Source organism: Canis aureus, chromosome 12 (assembly GCF_053574225.1).
Source record: "Canis aureus isolate CA01 chromosome 12, VMU_Caureus_v.1.0, whole genome shotgun sequence".
Taxonomy (NCBI): Eukaryota; Metazoa; Chordata; class Mammalia; order Carnivora; family Canidae; genus Canis; species Canis aureus.
Genome location: NC_135622.1, coordinates 45,528,859 through 45,546,477, shown reverse-complemented (window position 1 = coordinate 45,546,477; position 17,619 = coordinate 45,528,859). Strand labels below are relative to the sequence as shown.

At 51.2% G+C, this 17,619-nt stretch overlaps 1 protein-coding gene across 1 annotated transcript in view; it reads right to left on the bottom strand.

The window, feature by feature from the left end:
- Positions 1-8,457: 8,457 nt before the first annotated feature.
- Positions 8,458-17,619, bottom strand: part of DNMT3A (DNA methyltransferase 3 alpha) — a 102,922-nt gene continuing 93,760 nt past the window's right edge. Inside the window, exons 21-23 of the mRNA XM_077843888.1 lie at positions 16,159-16,228; positions 15,218-15,336; positions 8,458-14,443 (exon numbers count right to left, since the gene is read on the bottom strand). Coding sequence (XP_077700014.1) covers positions 14,302-14,443; positions 15,218-15,336; positions 16,159-16,228 — 331 coding nt within the window. The 3' untranslated portion in view covers positions 8,458-14,301. The remainder of the gene's footprint in view (positions 14,444-15,217; positions 15,337-16,158; positions 16,229-17,619) is intronic.

Genomic DNA, 17,619 nt, shown 5'->3' with positions numbered 1-17,619 from the left:
GATCTGCAGGAGGTAAATGGTGAATCTGGCCCAGGCTGGGAGGCCTGCTCCTTCCATGGACTTACCCAAACTCCAAAGGGATGAGCACCTGCCAGCAGGACCCACTTCTTGCCCTTGTCCCCAGACTCCCCTGCATGTCAAGCTAGGACAGAGAGAGAAGCACCTGATCCCTGACAACACATGACACTTCCTCTCTACTTCCAAGAAGGAGCTCCTAACCCCCCACCCAACAGCTGAGTCTCCTGGGGCTGCAAACCCAGATGTCCTCATAGCCTCTCCTCTGACTCACTGTGCCGAGAAGCCCAAGTGCAGAGAACTAATGTGGAGAACAGTGCACGGTCCACCAAGGGAGGAGGCTGCAGGCCAGGGTGACCCTGTACACATCCTAATCCGATGCCCATTCCCGGACCTTCCACACACACATGCACACACAGCATTTATCGTGCTTCCATATAGGCCAGCCCAGCCCTTGGTGCTGACCATTTACACAACAGTATCACTGTAATTCCTGCAGCGACCCCATTATTGCCCCATTTCCCTAAGTGAGGAAACTGAGGCTCAGAGCAGCAAAATAGCCTTCCTAGGTTGGGGGCTCCGACCCAAATCATCCAGGACTCCTAGCCACTACACTCCTGCCACTGGCCAGCATCCACCAGTCCCCGTGCCCACGCCCACTTGCAGCACCTGAGAACTGCACAGAGACATCCCCGTGGGCACCCCAGCATAAAGGTGAGCCCCTAACACCCCTGCCCTTTCTCCATCCACTGTTCCACCTGCCATACAAATGGAGCAGGGGGCTCAGGGGACCTGGCTTGCCACAGACAGCAGCACACAATCTTTCCGGGGCCAATTTACTAATACGGGTCCTGAGCCCTTCCACCTGAAATTACATTTCAAACATTTATGCTAGAAAATAATCACATACGGACACCAGTGCACTCTCACTAGACCGTGCTCCTCTGCAGAAGAGGGTGCATCTGGGTCCCCAGGGGAATCCAGGTCACTATAGCAGATGAGCTCACCAGGCACCTGCACAGGGCCCTGCTCGGGTTGGGAGGGGGTGGGGCCCCCCACCCTCTGGAGGAAAAGCTGGATTAAATGAATTATGCTACATTTATGAGACAGGATAACACGCGCCAAACAAAATGGTGTGTCCAAAGAGCAGTGATGTGGAAAAATGCTCATAGGAAAATGTTAACAGAAAAACAATACCTGGCACACAGTGAATTCTCAAAAAAATGTTAGTAATTATTATGTCAAAACAGTATGCTGATGGGGGCCTGGGTGGCTCAGTTGGTTAAGCATTTGCCTTCCACTCAGGTCGTAATCCTGGGGTCCTGGGATCGAACCCTGCTTCGGACTCTCTGCTCAGCAGAGACCTGCTTCTCCCTCTGCCTCTGAGGCTCTCCCTGCTTGTGCTCTCTTGCTCTCTCTCAAATAAATAAATAAAATCTTAAAAAAAACAATATACTGACAAATAATAATATGGCCTTAAATTAGTAAAGTTGTAGATGTGTCTCACGCAAAAGGAAAAAACGGATTCCAACAGCAGTTACCTCTGGGAGGTGCAATAAAGATTGGTTTTTCACTTATCCCTTTTTCATTATTTTAAAGGTGCAATTAACATAATTTTAGACTGGGGAGTCATATTAACTTTTTTAGAAACCCATGGCTCACTCTCTTCGATGTGGAGGCTGCCTGAATTGCACAGGCACCCCTTCCATTGGGCAGACACCCTCCCCGAGGGAGCCCGGACAGTGGAAACAGCCTGCTGGGCTGGGATGTCAGACATACCTCCATCCAGCTTCTACCTGGAAGTTGTATACTCTTGATGAGCCTCAATATTCCCATCTGTAAAAAAGGCACAATTACGAGGTCTTTGCATAGGAATTAAACAAGCTAATAATTATTGCATGTAAAGATCTCGGCACAAGTCTGGACCCATGAGATCAATCACTGTTGGCAGCTGCGGGGGTAGGACTCCTTGTGTCTGGTGGACACTCAGTAATGAACTTTGCTTCCCTTCTCCTTGTCCTTAGTGCACTGTGGACGTAACCAACATTTATGCAGCTGAGTTGGAACAAACGGAGGTCCAGACATTGTGAAAAAAAGATTCCTGAAACCCTGCTCAGCCCAGCAAGAGGCTTCCTGAGAGCCACTGTCCTGGAGATGCCCACGGGTGTGGGGCTGGGTGTGGTTACCCATTCATTCCACAAACATGTTACGCACTTCTGGGGATGCGGTAAAGGACAAGACAGGGTCTGTTCCCGCTCTCCGGGATTTCCATTTTAGTGAGGGAGACACAATAAATGAATAAACAAAATGATTACTAATTATGATAAGAACTGCAAAGGAAAAAAATAAAATAAAAATTTTTTAAAATTAAAAAAAAAAAAAGAACTGCAAAGGAAATAAAAGGCTGAAACAGAAAATTAGGGGAGAGGAGGAGCTCCTAATCTGAGCCCAGGGTAGCCTCTCGTGGGGAAGCAGTACCAGTAGGAATGTCTGTGCACAGAAGAGCTATAAAATAAGAAATCTACCGAGGTTCCCCCCTGCCCTCGCTCCCAACACTCTGAAGAGGTAGCCCACTGGTGCGGTGGCTGGAGAAGGAGCCAGGACCGAGCGGGGAAGGGTAAGAGGCTTGTACACCCAGGTCCTTGAGGACAGAGCAGGGACCCACCACAGGGTGGACCAGCCCAGGACCAGCCCAGGACCAGCCCAGGCTGTGTGAGAGGTAGAGTAGGGCAGGACTCCCAGATGGTAGCGTGAAGAGAGGGTTTGAAATCCGTTGCCACTACGGGCCCGTAACCATGAGCAGCGTATGTATCTCATCTATAAAATGGGATAATAGTACTTAGCACAGAAGGTCATAAAGATGAAATGATCAACACAGAATGATTTCTGGTACAAACTGAGTCCTCTGTATAGGTTTAGTTACAACAGCGATTGGAGCTATTACCTAAGAGTTCTGTACAGACCTGGTTGGGCCCCGAGAGTAGTGCCGAAACCTAGAAAATTTCTGAGCTTTTGTTTTAGCGGAGAAGAGAGACAACACACAGGTAAGCCAAGTCCTGAGTAAGAAGTCCTGAGGGTGAGAGCTATGGAGATAATACATCAGATAGAAAGGGGCAGGCACAGAAGTACTTGAGAAGGAGTGGTCAGGGAGTGTTTCTCTGAGCTGAGACCTGAATGGGGGAAAGAGGCTGAGGAGGGAGGCCAGCAAGACTTCCAGGGAGAGGGGACAGCACGTGCAAAGGCTCTGTGATGGGAAAGAGCTTGGCCTGCTCCAGGGAAGGGAGGCCTGCGGCTAGAGCACCTGGAGCAGCTGAGGGTGGGGCTTTGCAGGCTGGGGCAAGAAGGGTTTATTCTGGTTGCAGTAGCACACAGCTGATGGGTGTTTAAAGGGTTTGATTTTTTTCTTTTTAAGATTTTGTTTATTCATTTGAGAGAGCACGAGCCAGGGGGAACAACAGAAGGAGAGGGAGAAGCAGACTCCCACCCAGCAGGGAGCCCGACGTGGGGCTCGATCCCAGGACCCGGGGATCATGAGCCGAAGGCAGACGCTCAACCGACTGAACCCCCCCAGGTGCCCCAAAGGGTTTGACTTTTAATAAGATTATTCTGTATGTTGAATGGGCTGGAAGGGACAGGGACAGAGCAAAGAGATCTGTTGTGGCATGATGGGGACAGAGACCAGGTAGGGGACAGATGAGGACTTGGGGAACAGCGGTGGAAGAAAGGTGGTGAAAAATGACCCAAGTGAGGATATATTTAGAGGTGAGTCTGTCGGACCAAGCTGGTGAGCTAGCAGTGGGATGTGACGGAAGCAGGAATGGAGGAGGAGCCCCAGGGTTTTGATGCTAATTAAGCATCAGTTACTAAGCTGTAGAAGTGTCAGAGCAAGTTGGGAGGAGACCAAGAGTTCTGGATTTACGGGGGAAATTTTTGGTTTTGTTTTGGTTTGGTTTGGTTTTGAGAGAGAGAGCGCGCAGGGGAGGGGCAGAGGCAGAGGGAGAGAGAATCTTAGACTCGACATGGGACACCTGGGTGGCTCAGCAGTTGAGCGTCCGCCTTCAGCCCAGGGCCTGATCCCGATCCCGAGATCGAGTCCCACATCGGGCTCCCTGCATGGAGCCTGCTTGTGTCTCTCTCTCTCTCTGTGTCTCTCATGAATAAATAAATAAAATCTTAAAAACAAAACAGACTGGACGCCGACTCAATCTCACGACCCTGAGATTACGACCCGAGCCCAAATCAAGAGCTGGACATTTAACCAACTGGGCCACCCAGGGGCCCCAAGAGTTCTGCTCTTGAGAGGTCACCTTTGAAGTGCCCGTGTCACACCCACATGGAGAGGCCAAGCAGGCAGCTGGATAGGAGAACCTGGGCGTCAGGGGAAATCGATGTGAAAGCAGACGTGGGATCCCCTGTGCCCTCCAACATTTAGAGAACAGGAAAGAGCCCAGGAAAACACAGGGTATGATGTCAGGAGCCTAGGGAAGAAGATGTTTCAGGGAGGAGGGAGGCCACCCAGACCCCAGCTCCTGAGAGGTGACATGGGGTGGGGGGTGAGGGCCTCTTGGGGCAGATGGACAAGAATGGGAGTAAGAAAGTGGAGTCATCAAATCCCAGGGGTGCTTTCAAGTTTGCTGTAAAGTGGAGCAAAGAAATAGGGCATCTGGAGGGAGGTCAAGGGACAGTGTGCCCATGTGTTTAAGACTGATGGTGCCATTAAGAAAATGCTCAGGGAGAAACAGATTAATGGTGCCAGGCTGGAGAGCCATGGCCAAGCAGGAGGACAGAGCGGGATTCAGAGCCAGACAAGGGCGATCCTAGTGGAGGGAGATCCCAGAGCTGGACAGGAGGGACAGGTTGGGGCAGGAAGGGACAGAAAGATTGCAGAAGTTCTGGGCCAAGCAGACCCGGGTGATCTACACTACTCACTGTTACATGAGCCAAGTCAGCGCCAGGCTAGGGATGGTCATGCAGCCAGAGGTGGGCGCCTTGTGTTCCATCAGAGCAAAAGCTTCCAAGAGGCTTCAGACTTCCTCCCTTAACCCACATCTACCCACTTTGGTCAAAGGCCCGGACTCAGCAAAGGCTGAGTTGAGTGGCACTGTGTCTCCACAGGCAGGGCTCCCTCCCTCCCCAGACCCCCAACCACCCCCACACTTGGGCTGGGGGAGGGGGCATCAGAAGCCACATGCCTGACAGATAAGACCCAGGTTTCCAGTGAGAAGACTGAGCTCAACACCCGTAGCTAACCTACCCTGGGCCACACAGGATTCAGATCCCGGCACTCTAAATGCTGTTGTCTTTCTTCTGATACAGTTCAGGGCACTTGGGACTTCATAACCCCCAAACCTCCAGACTCCCCTCTCTCCCCCAACCCAGCTGTACTCTAAGATTCCAGCTGAGAAGAGCAAAGTATGCCACTGAGGTGAGTGAGCCTCGTTCCTTTAAAAGTATATTGGGACCAAAGAGAAAGGGAGCTTTGGGGGGTGATGCCAGGAGGCCATTAGAGGGGAGCCCTGTCCCCCGCGGATGTGACTTTCTTATGCCATCTTCAACACACACTCTCTTTCCTTCACTGAAGCCGCTCACTTAACACCCACATCCCCCAGGAAGGGCACCCACCACCCGCCTATCACCTCTGGCTTTGCTGTATGGCTTTGGCCTCCCCAACCAAGCAGCTTCCAGACAGCCTCTTGTCTCCCTCTTTCCTATATTCCACCCCAGATTCACCACGGTGATCTTGCTGAGCCCAGGGAAGTTTCTCCTGAACCAGCAAGCTGTGCCTGGTGGTGTGCAGTGTCTCCACCCCACACCCAGCAGACCCACCTGGGCAGTCCCGTGGGCTATGGACCCTGTCACTTCACAACTGCCTGACTCCTGCCCAGCCCTGACCCTTCTCCCTCTCTCCTTACCACTCCACCATCAAATGGTACCTTGTTTAAATGCAGGAACTTCATAAGATGGCTTTTACTAAGGAAATGGCCCCGACAGCTCCTTCCCATAAGCTCTGGCCATATGGCCCTTGTCCCGCTCAGATGACACTGGGGCGCTCCAGTGTGGCTTTCAGAGCTAGAGGGTACCGATGACACCCTTCCTTTCTCCTTGGCCTTGGAACTAGAGTCTCAAAGATTCAGTGTGAATTCCATCCTCCACAGGCTTCCTCCAAGGCAGGCACTCCCAGTGAGCTCATTTTCAAAATTTAGTGACCAAACTATGTTGCTTCCACCTCCAGCTTCTTGCTACAGATTTCTAGTTTCTTGGGCGGGGGAGGGGATGCCTTGAGCCTTCCCTTCCCCACTGGGATTAACACATTTCTGAGTTGGTCAAACTAAGGACTATGTTTGCTTTTTTTCCTCCACCGAGAGCCTCAGAGCTGAAGATCTACTATATGTCTGCTGACCACTTGGAGGAAATCAGGCCAAAATGTCAGGAGCCAACCCAAATCTTCATCTCTTTACCCCAGTACATCTCACTTCTGGGAATCTAGCTTAAGAAGAAAAAATACAAATATGGAGGGGAAAAAAACCAACACATAAAGATATTTATTGCAGCTCTATTTATAGTTAAAATAAAATGCATATATATAGAAACAGATATCCAACAAGAAAATACCATGCAGCCATTTGAAAAAAAAAGCATTCTACAGCAACACTGAAAAATAGAGAAAAAAGTAGGATAAAAGTTAAATGTACAATTTTGTAAAGAAAAGTGCCCATGAGAAAAGCTTATTTTTTCCCTTTTTCTCAAATTTCCCATTTAGAATTTCTCTCAGAGCAGCCAACAAAGTGGTGCAGTCCTAAACCTCTCCCGAAGTTTAAGGTAGGAAAGAAACCTTGACTAATCCTCTCTTAAGCAGCCATTGGCCCTGACCCGCTTGGCACTTAGGAAATAGAAACACCACAGGGAATGCCGGGGTGTTAGAGCTGAGATGTGGCAGGAAGATCTCGTTCCTCTGTGTGTTCAGATTCCAGTTTTTAGATAGTGGAGACTAGGAACTAGTGACTCTTAGACAAAGAGTCGTGAGGATGAAGGGGGCATTGCATACAGATGGACTCTTCAAGCCATAAGGCACCATCCACTTGCAAGCCAGTTCTGAGGAGGCGCTGGGACATATGCGGGGTTCAAGGAAGCCCAGTGGATGCCCAGATGGCCGTCCAGGACCTCCTGACTGCACTCCCAGTGGCCCAAAGCACTGCTGGCCAGGGGGCAGAAAAGGGATCTACCCTCAGCTGAGCTGAAATGGGCTGATTTCCTGCCGACTGGCCCCCTCTTCTGCCTGCTTTCTGGAAATACCCAGAACAATGTTGGCCTTGCCCCGTCAGGGTTTGCAAACCTCTCTCCATGCTCTCATTTAGGCCAAATGCCTCTGCTTGTGCCAGGGTCCCCTGCAAAGTCCAGATTGTCTACCTCCCAGAAACCCCCTAGGGAAGGGAACAGTGCCCGTAACCAAAGCCCTCGGCTCGTCTGACCCAGGCACTGGCATGAGGCCCACCTCTCTCCGCTCCAGCCCGAAAGCTCCTACCCCTTGGCCCAGAACAGAATTTACTCTTCCAGTGAACTTGTCTCACTACGTAACTGATGCTTGAGCTTCAACTTGACCAGATAGTCCCTTTTTCCTGCCCAATCTACAGCCCAATTTAATGCTCATGCAGGTGATGTTTTCAAGGGAGAAACTGCCTGGCCTGGACCCCATGCCAGTCCCTCCCCAGTCTGGCACTTGACCCCTCCAGGAAGGCTGTGAACAGTCATGTCAGGGAGAAGGAGACGCAAGACAAAAGGACATTATTACGGTGCTTTTTCCGTTTTTCTTTTTGCACAAAAACAGTCCATTTATTCAAGTGTTCTCCAGCACAAGTACATTAGAAAGGAGCTTTATTATATTCTTCTGGGCACAAAAAAAAAAAAAAAATGTGATGAAGGCGGAACTGACAGACTTTCTACATCTGCTGTACGCATTGATCTCTTTAATTATTTCATAAACAGCTATGTCACGAGCATCACTTACACAGAGATACAACAGAACACCAGGGGGACGGGGCCGGGGGACCCGCTGGGGGCGGGGGGGCCCTCTCCCACGCCCCTCCTTGGATGTCCCAGAACCAGACTGTGAAATGTACATTATTATTTTCAATAAATAGAGAAGCAACCCTAAAAAAAAATACAGTGGTGAAAGGATGCTGGAACCAGGAAAACAAACAAACGGAAGAAGAAGAAGGAGAAGGAGAAGGAGAAGAAGAGGAGAAGAGGAGGAAGAAAAAGAAGAAAAAAAACCCAAAGGAAAAAGAAAAAAAAAAAAAGGAAAAAAAGAGGAACTGAAGAGAAAGGGGGGTGGGGAGGGGCGGGGAGGAAGTCCTGCATTTAGCTGCGTGGAATGTGGAGTAAAAGTGCTCTGCCGCCGGGGTCAAAGCGAAATCGTCTGTAACAGTAAAAGGTATTACCAAATCAGCTACAGAGTTTATTCTTCAGTATGAATACATGATTTCCCACAAATAAGTAAGCACCCGCTACTTCAATGCCTCAGCTAAAACACATGAAATCGCTCATTTAGTTTTCAAGTACAAAGTTAAAATGCCTTTTTAATAATAATATATCAGAGTAAAATAATAGTCTCTTTTAAACTCCACTACAAGAAAACAAAACAAACAGTCATTGTCCAGACAGCAGACTTAATTTAACAATATATATTTTTAATAAAATGTTTTAGCACCTTGTTGAGTCACCTCCTCCCTCTGCGTATTCTAAGAAATTTCGGCATTTTTTGGGTTGGTTGGTGAATTCTAGGGCTGTGCGACCGAATCAGTCTGGGACGTGAAATGGGACTGCGGGCGAGGCTTTTGATCCCTGCTCATCTCCTCAGGCGTGGGGTGGGGGGAGGGCTGGAGGCTGCTGGACTGGGGGTGGGGGGGAGTCACCCGCCTGCCCGTAGGGTGGAGCAGATTTGGGGGGGGGTTTCCAGTTACCAGAGTTCCAGGAGTCCGCGGGCCTCCGTTCAGACAATTCAGCCCGTCACAACTAGCAAAGGGACCCTGCGTGCTCGTCCTCGGGGTTCAGACCTGCCTGTTCCTCTCACCCCAGAAGCCCCACTGCTGAGGGAAAGGTCACCAAACAAAGGCCCGCTTCGGCCAGGTCTCTGAGACACAAGGGGACGGGAGGGCTGCCCTCGCTTCCCAAAGACACCCAGGCTTTCCTTTACCACAATGTAAAGAGATTCGAGAGCTTCTGCTAGCATTGTGGAGTCAGTCAATCCTTGCCATTAATCTTCCCTCTTTCCTCCCAGACCCTGCAAACAAGCGTAGTTAATCCCTGCCTCCGCGGGGTCAGGCCATGCTAGCTCCAGGCCAGTCCTCCATAGCACCCTCCCATCCTGTGCTGGAGCAAAGCCTTCAGCTTTCCTGCCAAGGACAACTCCAGTGTCACCTCAAATCACAACCCTAGGAGCAACCAGACTAGACAATGCCCAAAGAAAAATTCAGATTCCTCACCTCCTGGGATCAGTATGAGGCCTGGCTAGAAACTCTCTTCTCGCCAGAATCTTGGGTCAGCTATCCCCCTGACCAAGGGAAACAGCCAGTCCTCTCCAGATCACGGTGCCAGGGAGGCCCCAAGGCCCTAATCCACAGCTTGAGGGGGCTAACGACTCCTCTGGAAGGCCCTAGTGCCATAGCAACTCTGGCCAAGCAGAACGGCGGCAGGAATTCAAAACCTCCTCCAAGATCTACTTTACATATACTTAGATCATCAAGCATAGGAAGACTACGGGTTGCAGTTTTCTGCAGAACACCTCCCAGATGGCTCCACTGAAATATTCCCTCTCTTGCTCCTGCGACAGACCTTCTTGTGCTAGAGATGGCGGGTATTCCCATCTAGGCTTTCCCAGAACTGTCAGCAAAGCAGGAAGGAGGGAGAGCAGTTCAATGTCCAACAGCCTTTCCTGCTGCCGGGTCTGCCTGTCCCAATCCACACCCTAGCGACTCACCAAGACTCCTACGGGCATTTCTACCAGACAACCACTCCCAGGCCTGTCTCAAAAGCTAAGAGGTCCTGGATGCTCTTTGGGGAAGTTTGCTTTCTAGAATAATGTTCAATAGCAGGAAGACTCTGGGGTCTAGAGAGAAAAACAGATAGTAAGAGGCTCATGTCATCTGTTGACTGCAAGAACTCTCTCCCCACCCGAGTCTTCACCTGTGGTTCCCCCAGCCTACTGCTCTCCAGTCAGTCCCAAGGGTAGGGGCTTAGCACCAGCCAGCTCAAGGCTGGCCCACAGGGCTCAGCAGCCGCCTGCGAGAGACTCACTTACTCCTCAAGCAGGAGACTGATGGCTCTGTGACTCTGGCACAAGCCCCCGGCGACTTACCCCAGACAAAAACCACCAATCTCTTTGGCACCACCTTCCACTTGGCACCTGCAACAATTAGGGAGGCACCATCCTCAGTCCCTGGAAGCCCTGGTTTCCAGGGGTAAATGTCATCAGAAAGAAAATCCCACTGGGGACACACTCCAGAATTTTCCGGAGGCCTTCTTGGTTTCTCCTATTCCACGCTTCTATCCGCAGCTTTACGAACCACAGCAAGTGCAACGACCCCCACCTTAAATCCTCATACAACTCTACGTCAGCCAAAGCACAAAGCCTTCAGAAGGCGACTGGATTTGTGTCCCCAGAAGCGCCCCACCCAGGGCTAGCAGCAGACTGTTGTGAGCATCTGAAGTGGTCAGGTTGGCACATTCCCAAGGTCCCCTGTGCCCTCCCAAGTTCTGATGGGGGACCAGGCCTGTGGGTTGGGCTGGAAGAAAAGCTGGTGATAACTGTCATCTGGCCCATTCCAGGGCCTAGTCAGGTTGTTGGGACCAGGAGGAACAAGTGCTCTTAAGTACATCAGCCACAACAACCAGGCCTCCTCCCAGCAAGCTGGCCAGCCCACACTAAGCCCTCAGGCTTGCCGTGTTCCATGGCTACCAAGTTTCTTCCCCACACCAACCCCCCCCACCCCGCCCCCATGGGGTGGAGCTTGGACCATCAGGAAAGGCAAACTCCTTCACATAAGCAGTGGGGAAAAGGCCCAGGAGGGCCAGGAGAGCTGGGAAGTCTGTTTGCAGAGGAAGGCCCATGAAGGGCCGGTCCCGACACCGGGGGCTGTGAAGACCATAGCATTGGCCAGTGGGGGAGGGAGCACCTTGGACTGCCTGATGCAGCCCCTCCTCCCCGCAGCCCTCCTGGAGTGCTGCTGGTGGACCCAGGCCAGGAAGATGGGGCCCGGCTGGAGAAGGAGGGGGCAGGGCGAGCACCACAGTTAGGTACAGGGATTCCAACAAGGGAGAGGCAGAGGTATCCCCCCTCCTAGCTGCTCCAGCCCCAAGGGGGCTCATCATGGCCACCTGCCACCACGTCACAGAGCTGGCAGGAAGCACCTGGGTGGGATCTTAAAAACCAATCTGACCAGGAAACCAGTAGCTTGAAGCCCAGGACCAAGCACCTCTAAAAGGAACGGGAGACTGTGGCCACCAGCTGTGAGCTTACTCCTGAGCAACGAGCAAGGGATTCAAAGCCTTGGTTTAGTTTTGTCACCAATTGCTAATTTCCTTTATTCAAAAGATAAGTTTCACTGTCCCATTTTTTTTTTTCCCCAATGGAAGCCCCCTGGCCAAGACAGACCTGGATGTCAAATTTTATTTTGGTTGGGGGAGAATAGGTAGGGGGAGTCGAGGGCTGACTTGACTGGTGCCTAGAGTTGCAGGTCAGTATCACAGGTTGCTAACAGAAGAATCTTTTGACATCACCAGGGGCAAAAGAGATAGAACGCTACCTGCTAGAGGAGAGCACCTGCGGAAATAAAACCTCCTCCTTTTCCTGCCTTCAGCACCTAGCAACTTCTGGGATTGACGGTCTACCTGCAATCAGGGCAACAGAGGTAAAGAGCTGCAGGGCCGACGCCACCAAGTCCTGAATCCTGGGGAGGAGCGCTGGGAGCCCCCTGGCTGTGTGTGCGTGTGTGAGTGCGCCCATTCTGCATCGGTAGAAATCTGTTCCTGTGTATGCGTGTGGGATTGATTGATTGGTGTGGGGCTTATGTCTGCAGTGGGACCTGGGGCTCAGCACTCTGAGCCCCCTTGTCCCGCTCCCCACTACATAATATTTCTTATACATGACCCTATCTATGTATTTAATATAGCGCCTATCACCATAGGCCCTATCTTTCTAGGGATGCGAACTTGGGACCATGTGCTTGACAGCACACCTCCCAGCCCTGCCAGTCCCAGGAGGTGCCATCCCCCCTCCCATTATAAAATATATATCTCTATATGCCACATATCTACACCCCATCTATCCAGGCAAGCATCTGCCCATTGGGCCCTCACCCTGGAGCCACCAACGCTGGCCCTGCCTACCGCCGACACCAGGCTGCCTGCCTCGGTAGGAGGTGGAGCCAAGTGTCCGCACACATGGGGCTCCAGGTGCTGCTGGCTCCAGGTGCGAGCACAGCTATCATCAGACCAAGTACTAGAAAAGAAATACACACCACTCCAATCATACACACGAGGAGAGAGATGGCCCGGTCCTCCCTCCAGCCCTGACACACGTGACTCAAGAGGAGGGGAAGTAGAAGAGAAGAGGGACGCGCCCAGAAGGCCGGCCTCAGGGGACTTCCCTGGCAGCCCGGCTGTCGCTGCGCCCGGTGGCCCACCTGGCCCGAGGGGTGGGGAGCCAGGGCACCAGGGCCACCACTTACTCAGAAGCACCCTGCTCCCCGCACCTTGGTTTATAACCGAAAGGAAGGGGGGGTTGGGTTTTTGTTTTCTTAAAGAAAATCTGAAAACAAACATAATTATAACCAGAACCATAAGAATAATTATAACAAAAGGTGTCATCAGCCTCCCAGTATAAAACTGCAGCCTTTGGAGATGACCAAAAACATCACATTCCAGGGGCCGGAAGCCGCCTTGTGCACAGAGGGTGGATGGTGAGGGCCTCATAAAAGAACACACAAAAGGCGACTTAGACAGGAAAGCACCAGTACGTTTTGTATGTTTTTTTATTTGCTCCAGGTGGGGTTTTTAACGGTCACTTTCCCACACTCTGGATAATTTCTGATCCCACCACAAGGAGCCCTCGAATCGGCTAATGTGAGAAATTGGGAATGAAGACCCCTTTATCCTGCCATCTTGCCGAGGGAGTCTCCTTTTTTTTGGAAAAAAAAAAAAAAATCGAAAGGTTATTGCGTGAGCCTGGATGAATCCCACTCTCAGCCCTCCACGGTCCGGCCCACCCCGTCTCACCCCTGTTTTTGGCAGGGAGAAGTGGGAGTACGTGGGTCCCGAATTCTCCTCCTTCGCCTTGTTAAACACCAGGGGGAAAGCCCGCCATGGCAACGATTCACCTTCAAGCTGCCTCCCTTCTCCATCCAACGTTAAAACCCTTTGCACATAAGGCAACGTGGAAGCTGATGTTTTTACTCATCTCGCTGTTTTAAAGCACCATTATGAAGTCAGGTTGTACAGTAGTTAACAGTACCTTTTATATATATATCTCATATCTATCATATATATATAAACTGTAAACAAGAGGTAACAGCGGCTTCTAGAAACTGATTTTCTTCAAGGTTTCCTGTGTGGTAGGCACCTGAAATACTGTATAAAAGGGTCTTGTGTGATCTGTCTCCCTGCTGCTCGTTGGGCTCTGTTCTGCATGACCAGGAATGGTGCTGGCAAGACAGCTCAGCGGCTGGAAGGAAATTCTGCCGCTGAGCGTCACTATTTTCCGCCCCCTGCTTGTGCTCCTATCTGATCAGGCTAGAGACAACAACAAAAAAAGATATATAGTTAAAAAAAAAAAATCTCCAATATATAGATTTCTGTAGAATTTCCTTTTTTTTTCTCCTGTCCTTCCTCTGCAAGGTATTGTTACTATTTCCTGTTACTGGTTTTTGCTGCAATAAACCCTCTTGTTTCAATCACAGCAAGAAACAAAAACCCAAACGAACAGAAAACCCCTCTGAAAAGAGTAGAAAACAAAAGGTTTGACCAAAAAAAAGGGGGGGGGGAGAGATGGGAGGGAGCTTGGTTTTGTTTTTAAATAGGACTGAAGATTAACATTGAAAAATCAGGAGATGACGTCCAACCCTTTGTGCAAGGCAAAGCCCTCCGGTACTTCCGCCTCTGGTTTTTGTTTTAAATTTCCTTTTTCTCTTCTGGGTGCTGATACTTCTCTCCATCCTCATGTTGTTGGTGTTTTGTGTTTTTTTTTTTTTTTGTTTAACTTTGTGTCACTACCTCAGTCTGCCCTCATGTCCCTTACACACAAGCAAAATATTCCTTCAGCGGAGCGAAGAGGTGGCGGATGACCGGCACGCTCCACGACCGGCCCAGCAGTCTCTGCCTCGCCAAGCGGCTCATGTTGGAGACATCGGTATAGTGGACAGGGAAGCCAAACACCCTGGGGAGAAAAGGCAGAAAGGGCAGGGGGTTGGGGGCGGTGATCGTGGACGGGTGCGACCCCGCTGCATCTTCCGTCTTTTGTCACCCATCACAACCCGGGCCCCCTGCCACTTGCCGTGCATCTGAAGGGAGAAGACACCCGCTGACCGGGAGTGGCCACACAGCAGAAACAAAGTTAGCATTTGGGGAAAAACAGATCCAGAGTCTGTCGGTAATAAACACACCTCCCTAGTACCTTCCCCCGAGAGCAAATACTTGACCAAGGAGCCGTGCTGCTGCCTGGCTGGAGAAGCTTCAGCCTTCCGTTTGCTCCGGGTGTGCGTGTAAAGGGTCACTTCGGCTAAACTGCGATTACACTGGGGGCGAGGAGGCCGTCTAGCCCAGGCGATTAGTTTATACCCAGTCAGGACGTGAGGCCATGTAGCCTGCCTGGTCCTGTGCCATCCTGGTTTGCAAAGTCCCCAAAACGAGTAGTGAGAGTGGAGGAAGCTCCTGGGGTTGCACTGTTTCCTGGAGGTTTAGCAGGACCCCTGGGAGCCATGGCCCCCTGAACGGGTTTCCTAGACCCCTGTGACCCTGGGCCCGGCCTTACAATGCACAGGAGCGTCTGCCCACCCCCTCCCCTCCAGGAACCTGCTGTGTTGGGAAATGCTCAAGTGGCATCTGTGGAAACTACAAGCCCAGCCCAAAGGGGCAGCGATTCTTCCCTCAGAGGCAGCAATCACCACGCGCCACGCACCCCAGGACACAAGCACGTGGCCTCGGGTACTACCTTTCCATTTCAGTGCACCATAAGATGTCCTCTTTCTCATTCATGAAGACGGGGAAATGCTGGTCTTTGCCCTGCTTTATGGAGTTCGACCTAGTAGTAATGGTCCTCACTTTGCTGAACTAGAAGACGAGGAGAGGAAAAGAGGAATGAGCACTCACTCGCTGGCCATGCGTCTATAACACGTGCACCAGGCACTTGCCAGGACGGGAGAGTCAAACACTGACAAGGCCTGGTCCATCCAGGTGGCCGGGTCAGACCCCAGTGTGAGCCTCCGCAGATCCCACTGCCCTGCTCTTCTTTCCACTTTGAGGTCACCCGGCTATCCTTAGTCTGGTCCCACTGGCCGAGGACTTGAGAGGTAGCAGCTCGAGCCACTGAACTTCCTAAGTCTTCTAAGAATGGGTTCTTGCACAGGTGTAGCGAATTGCAGGCAAAAAGGATGCCAAATCACTGAGGGGCTCCTGACAGACATCTCTGGGGTGCCAGCAGTCCCGGATGCTGGCGCCTGACCTCATGGAACCTGACGCCTGGTACACTCACTCCGGGAGATTTCTCCAGAGAGAAGTGCAGCTTCCACATCACAGGAGAACACGCCATCCTGAAGGCTCGTGCAATAGGTCCTAGCCAAAAGATTTAAGAGCCCTAGGAGATCTAGGGACCTTGGCAAAGACTTCTGAAGTGTCTGCGTCCCGCAGGACCAGCAGGCGAGCTCAGCGAGGATGGGCTGAAGGCCAGGAAGGATTTCTGGTCTCTCTCCTTGCCCTTCAGGCTGTCCCCTGGGTCCTCCCCTCTGGCCGACTGGGTGTGTGACCCCGTGCCACCTCCTAAACTGCCTTCTCTGCACTAGCTGCAGACACTGCCCTGGGGAGCACACTGGCTCATCCTGCCATCTCTCCCCTTCTCCCTACCCCCCAGCACAGGGCTTTGGCGCCGGGGCTAACCTTGGCTATCCTGCCGTGCTCCAGACACTCCTGCAGCTCCAGCTTATCATTCACAGTGGATGCCAACGGCCTAGGAGGCAGAAAGAGAAGATAACGACAGAGACCAGGAGAGCAACAGGGATGCGCGTGGCGGTGCTGGCCCAGCAGCCAGGACTCACACGGAGAGGTGAGAGGACCGTCATCACCCCCACACACATCATGACCCCTTCAAACTCCCCCAGAACATATGCACACACACTGCAGCCGTCTACGGGCAGTCCACCAAGCGTTAATCCTTAAAGGGAAATTCCACAGTGGTCTCAATCTATAGATAAGCAGATAATGCCTGCCCAGAAAAAGGAAAACCCAATTACTTTTGTGCCAGTCATCTTAAAATACACTGAGTTCTAAAAATACCTTTCATGGGGGCGCCTTGGTGGCTCAGTCAGTTGAGCATCTGACCTTGGCTCAGGTCATGATCTCAATCAGGCCCCGCATTATTGAGGGAGGGAGTGTCAGCGCTCAGCAGGGAGTCTGCTTGTCCCTCTCCCTCTGCCCCTCCCCCCAACTCCTATGCTAATTAATTAATAAATTAAAATCTTAAAAAAGAAAAAAAGGTATCCACCACAAAGCAAGCTTTGGGGGGTAACCAAATGTTCTGTGTCTTGACTATGGTGAGGGTTGCATGGGTGTGCACACTAGATGAAATTCATCAAAGCGTGTACCTTCACTTCTGCAGTTCCCAGAAGACTAAAACTCTGACACTGAACATGTCACCTTTTGGAGGGCAGAGCATATCACTGAACATCACCTTTGGTGCTGACCTTTTCTGACATTTCACACAAGTCTACCATCTCAGCATGGGGCCCACAGGGACCCCAGGCCAAAGTGCACACCTCCAGCCTCCACCCCATTTATGCACACACACATTCTAGGTGGACCCACACGGCACCTCTGCTCCCCCTCGAAGTTCAGGGTTCTGGAATTTTAGAGTTGGAAGAAGGAGGGGAGAACAATCCCATAGGACCCAGGTCTGGGAAGAGACACAGAGTTCGTGGCTCCATGAAATACTGGACTACATGACCCAGTCTACTCTTTCAGAACACACCTACAGCTTGGGAACTTAGGAGGAGGCACTAAATGGTCTGCAGGTCAACCCTCCCACAGACAAGTCTCCTTCCCATCAATAAGCCCTCATAAAACATAGGAGCTTTGCCAAACGGATATGAGACTGGGGATGTTCCTACAACTTCATGCTAATGGCTAAGGGGGACAGAAGGCTGAGGCCAGATTACATGATGTTAACGATTTATAGATATAAGCAAGGGTGACAATCCACTCTTAGAACATTCTGGAAAATATTGTGCTGCATCACAGATATTTAGATAGGGTGGACCTGACTCTACTCTTGAACTGCTAATGTTCAACCAGAATTCCTTTCTCCTCATAGGCCTTTTTAAAATCCAACTATTACACTGAAGA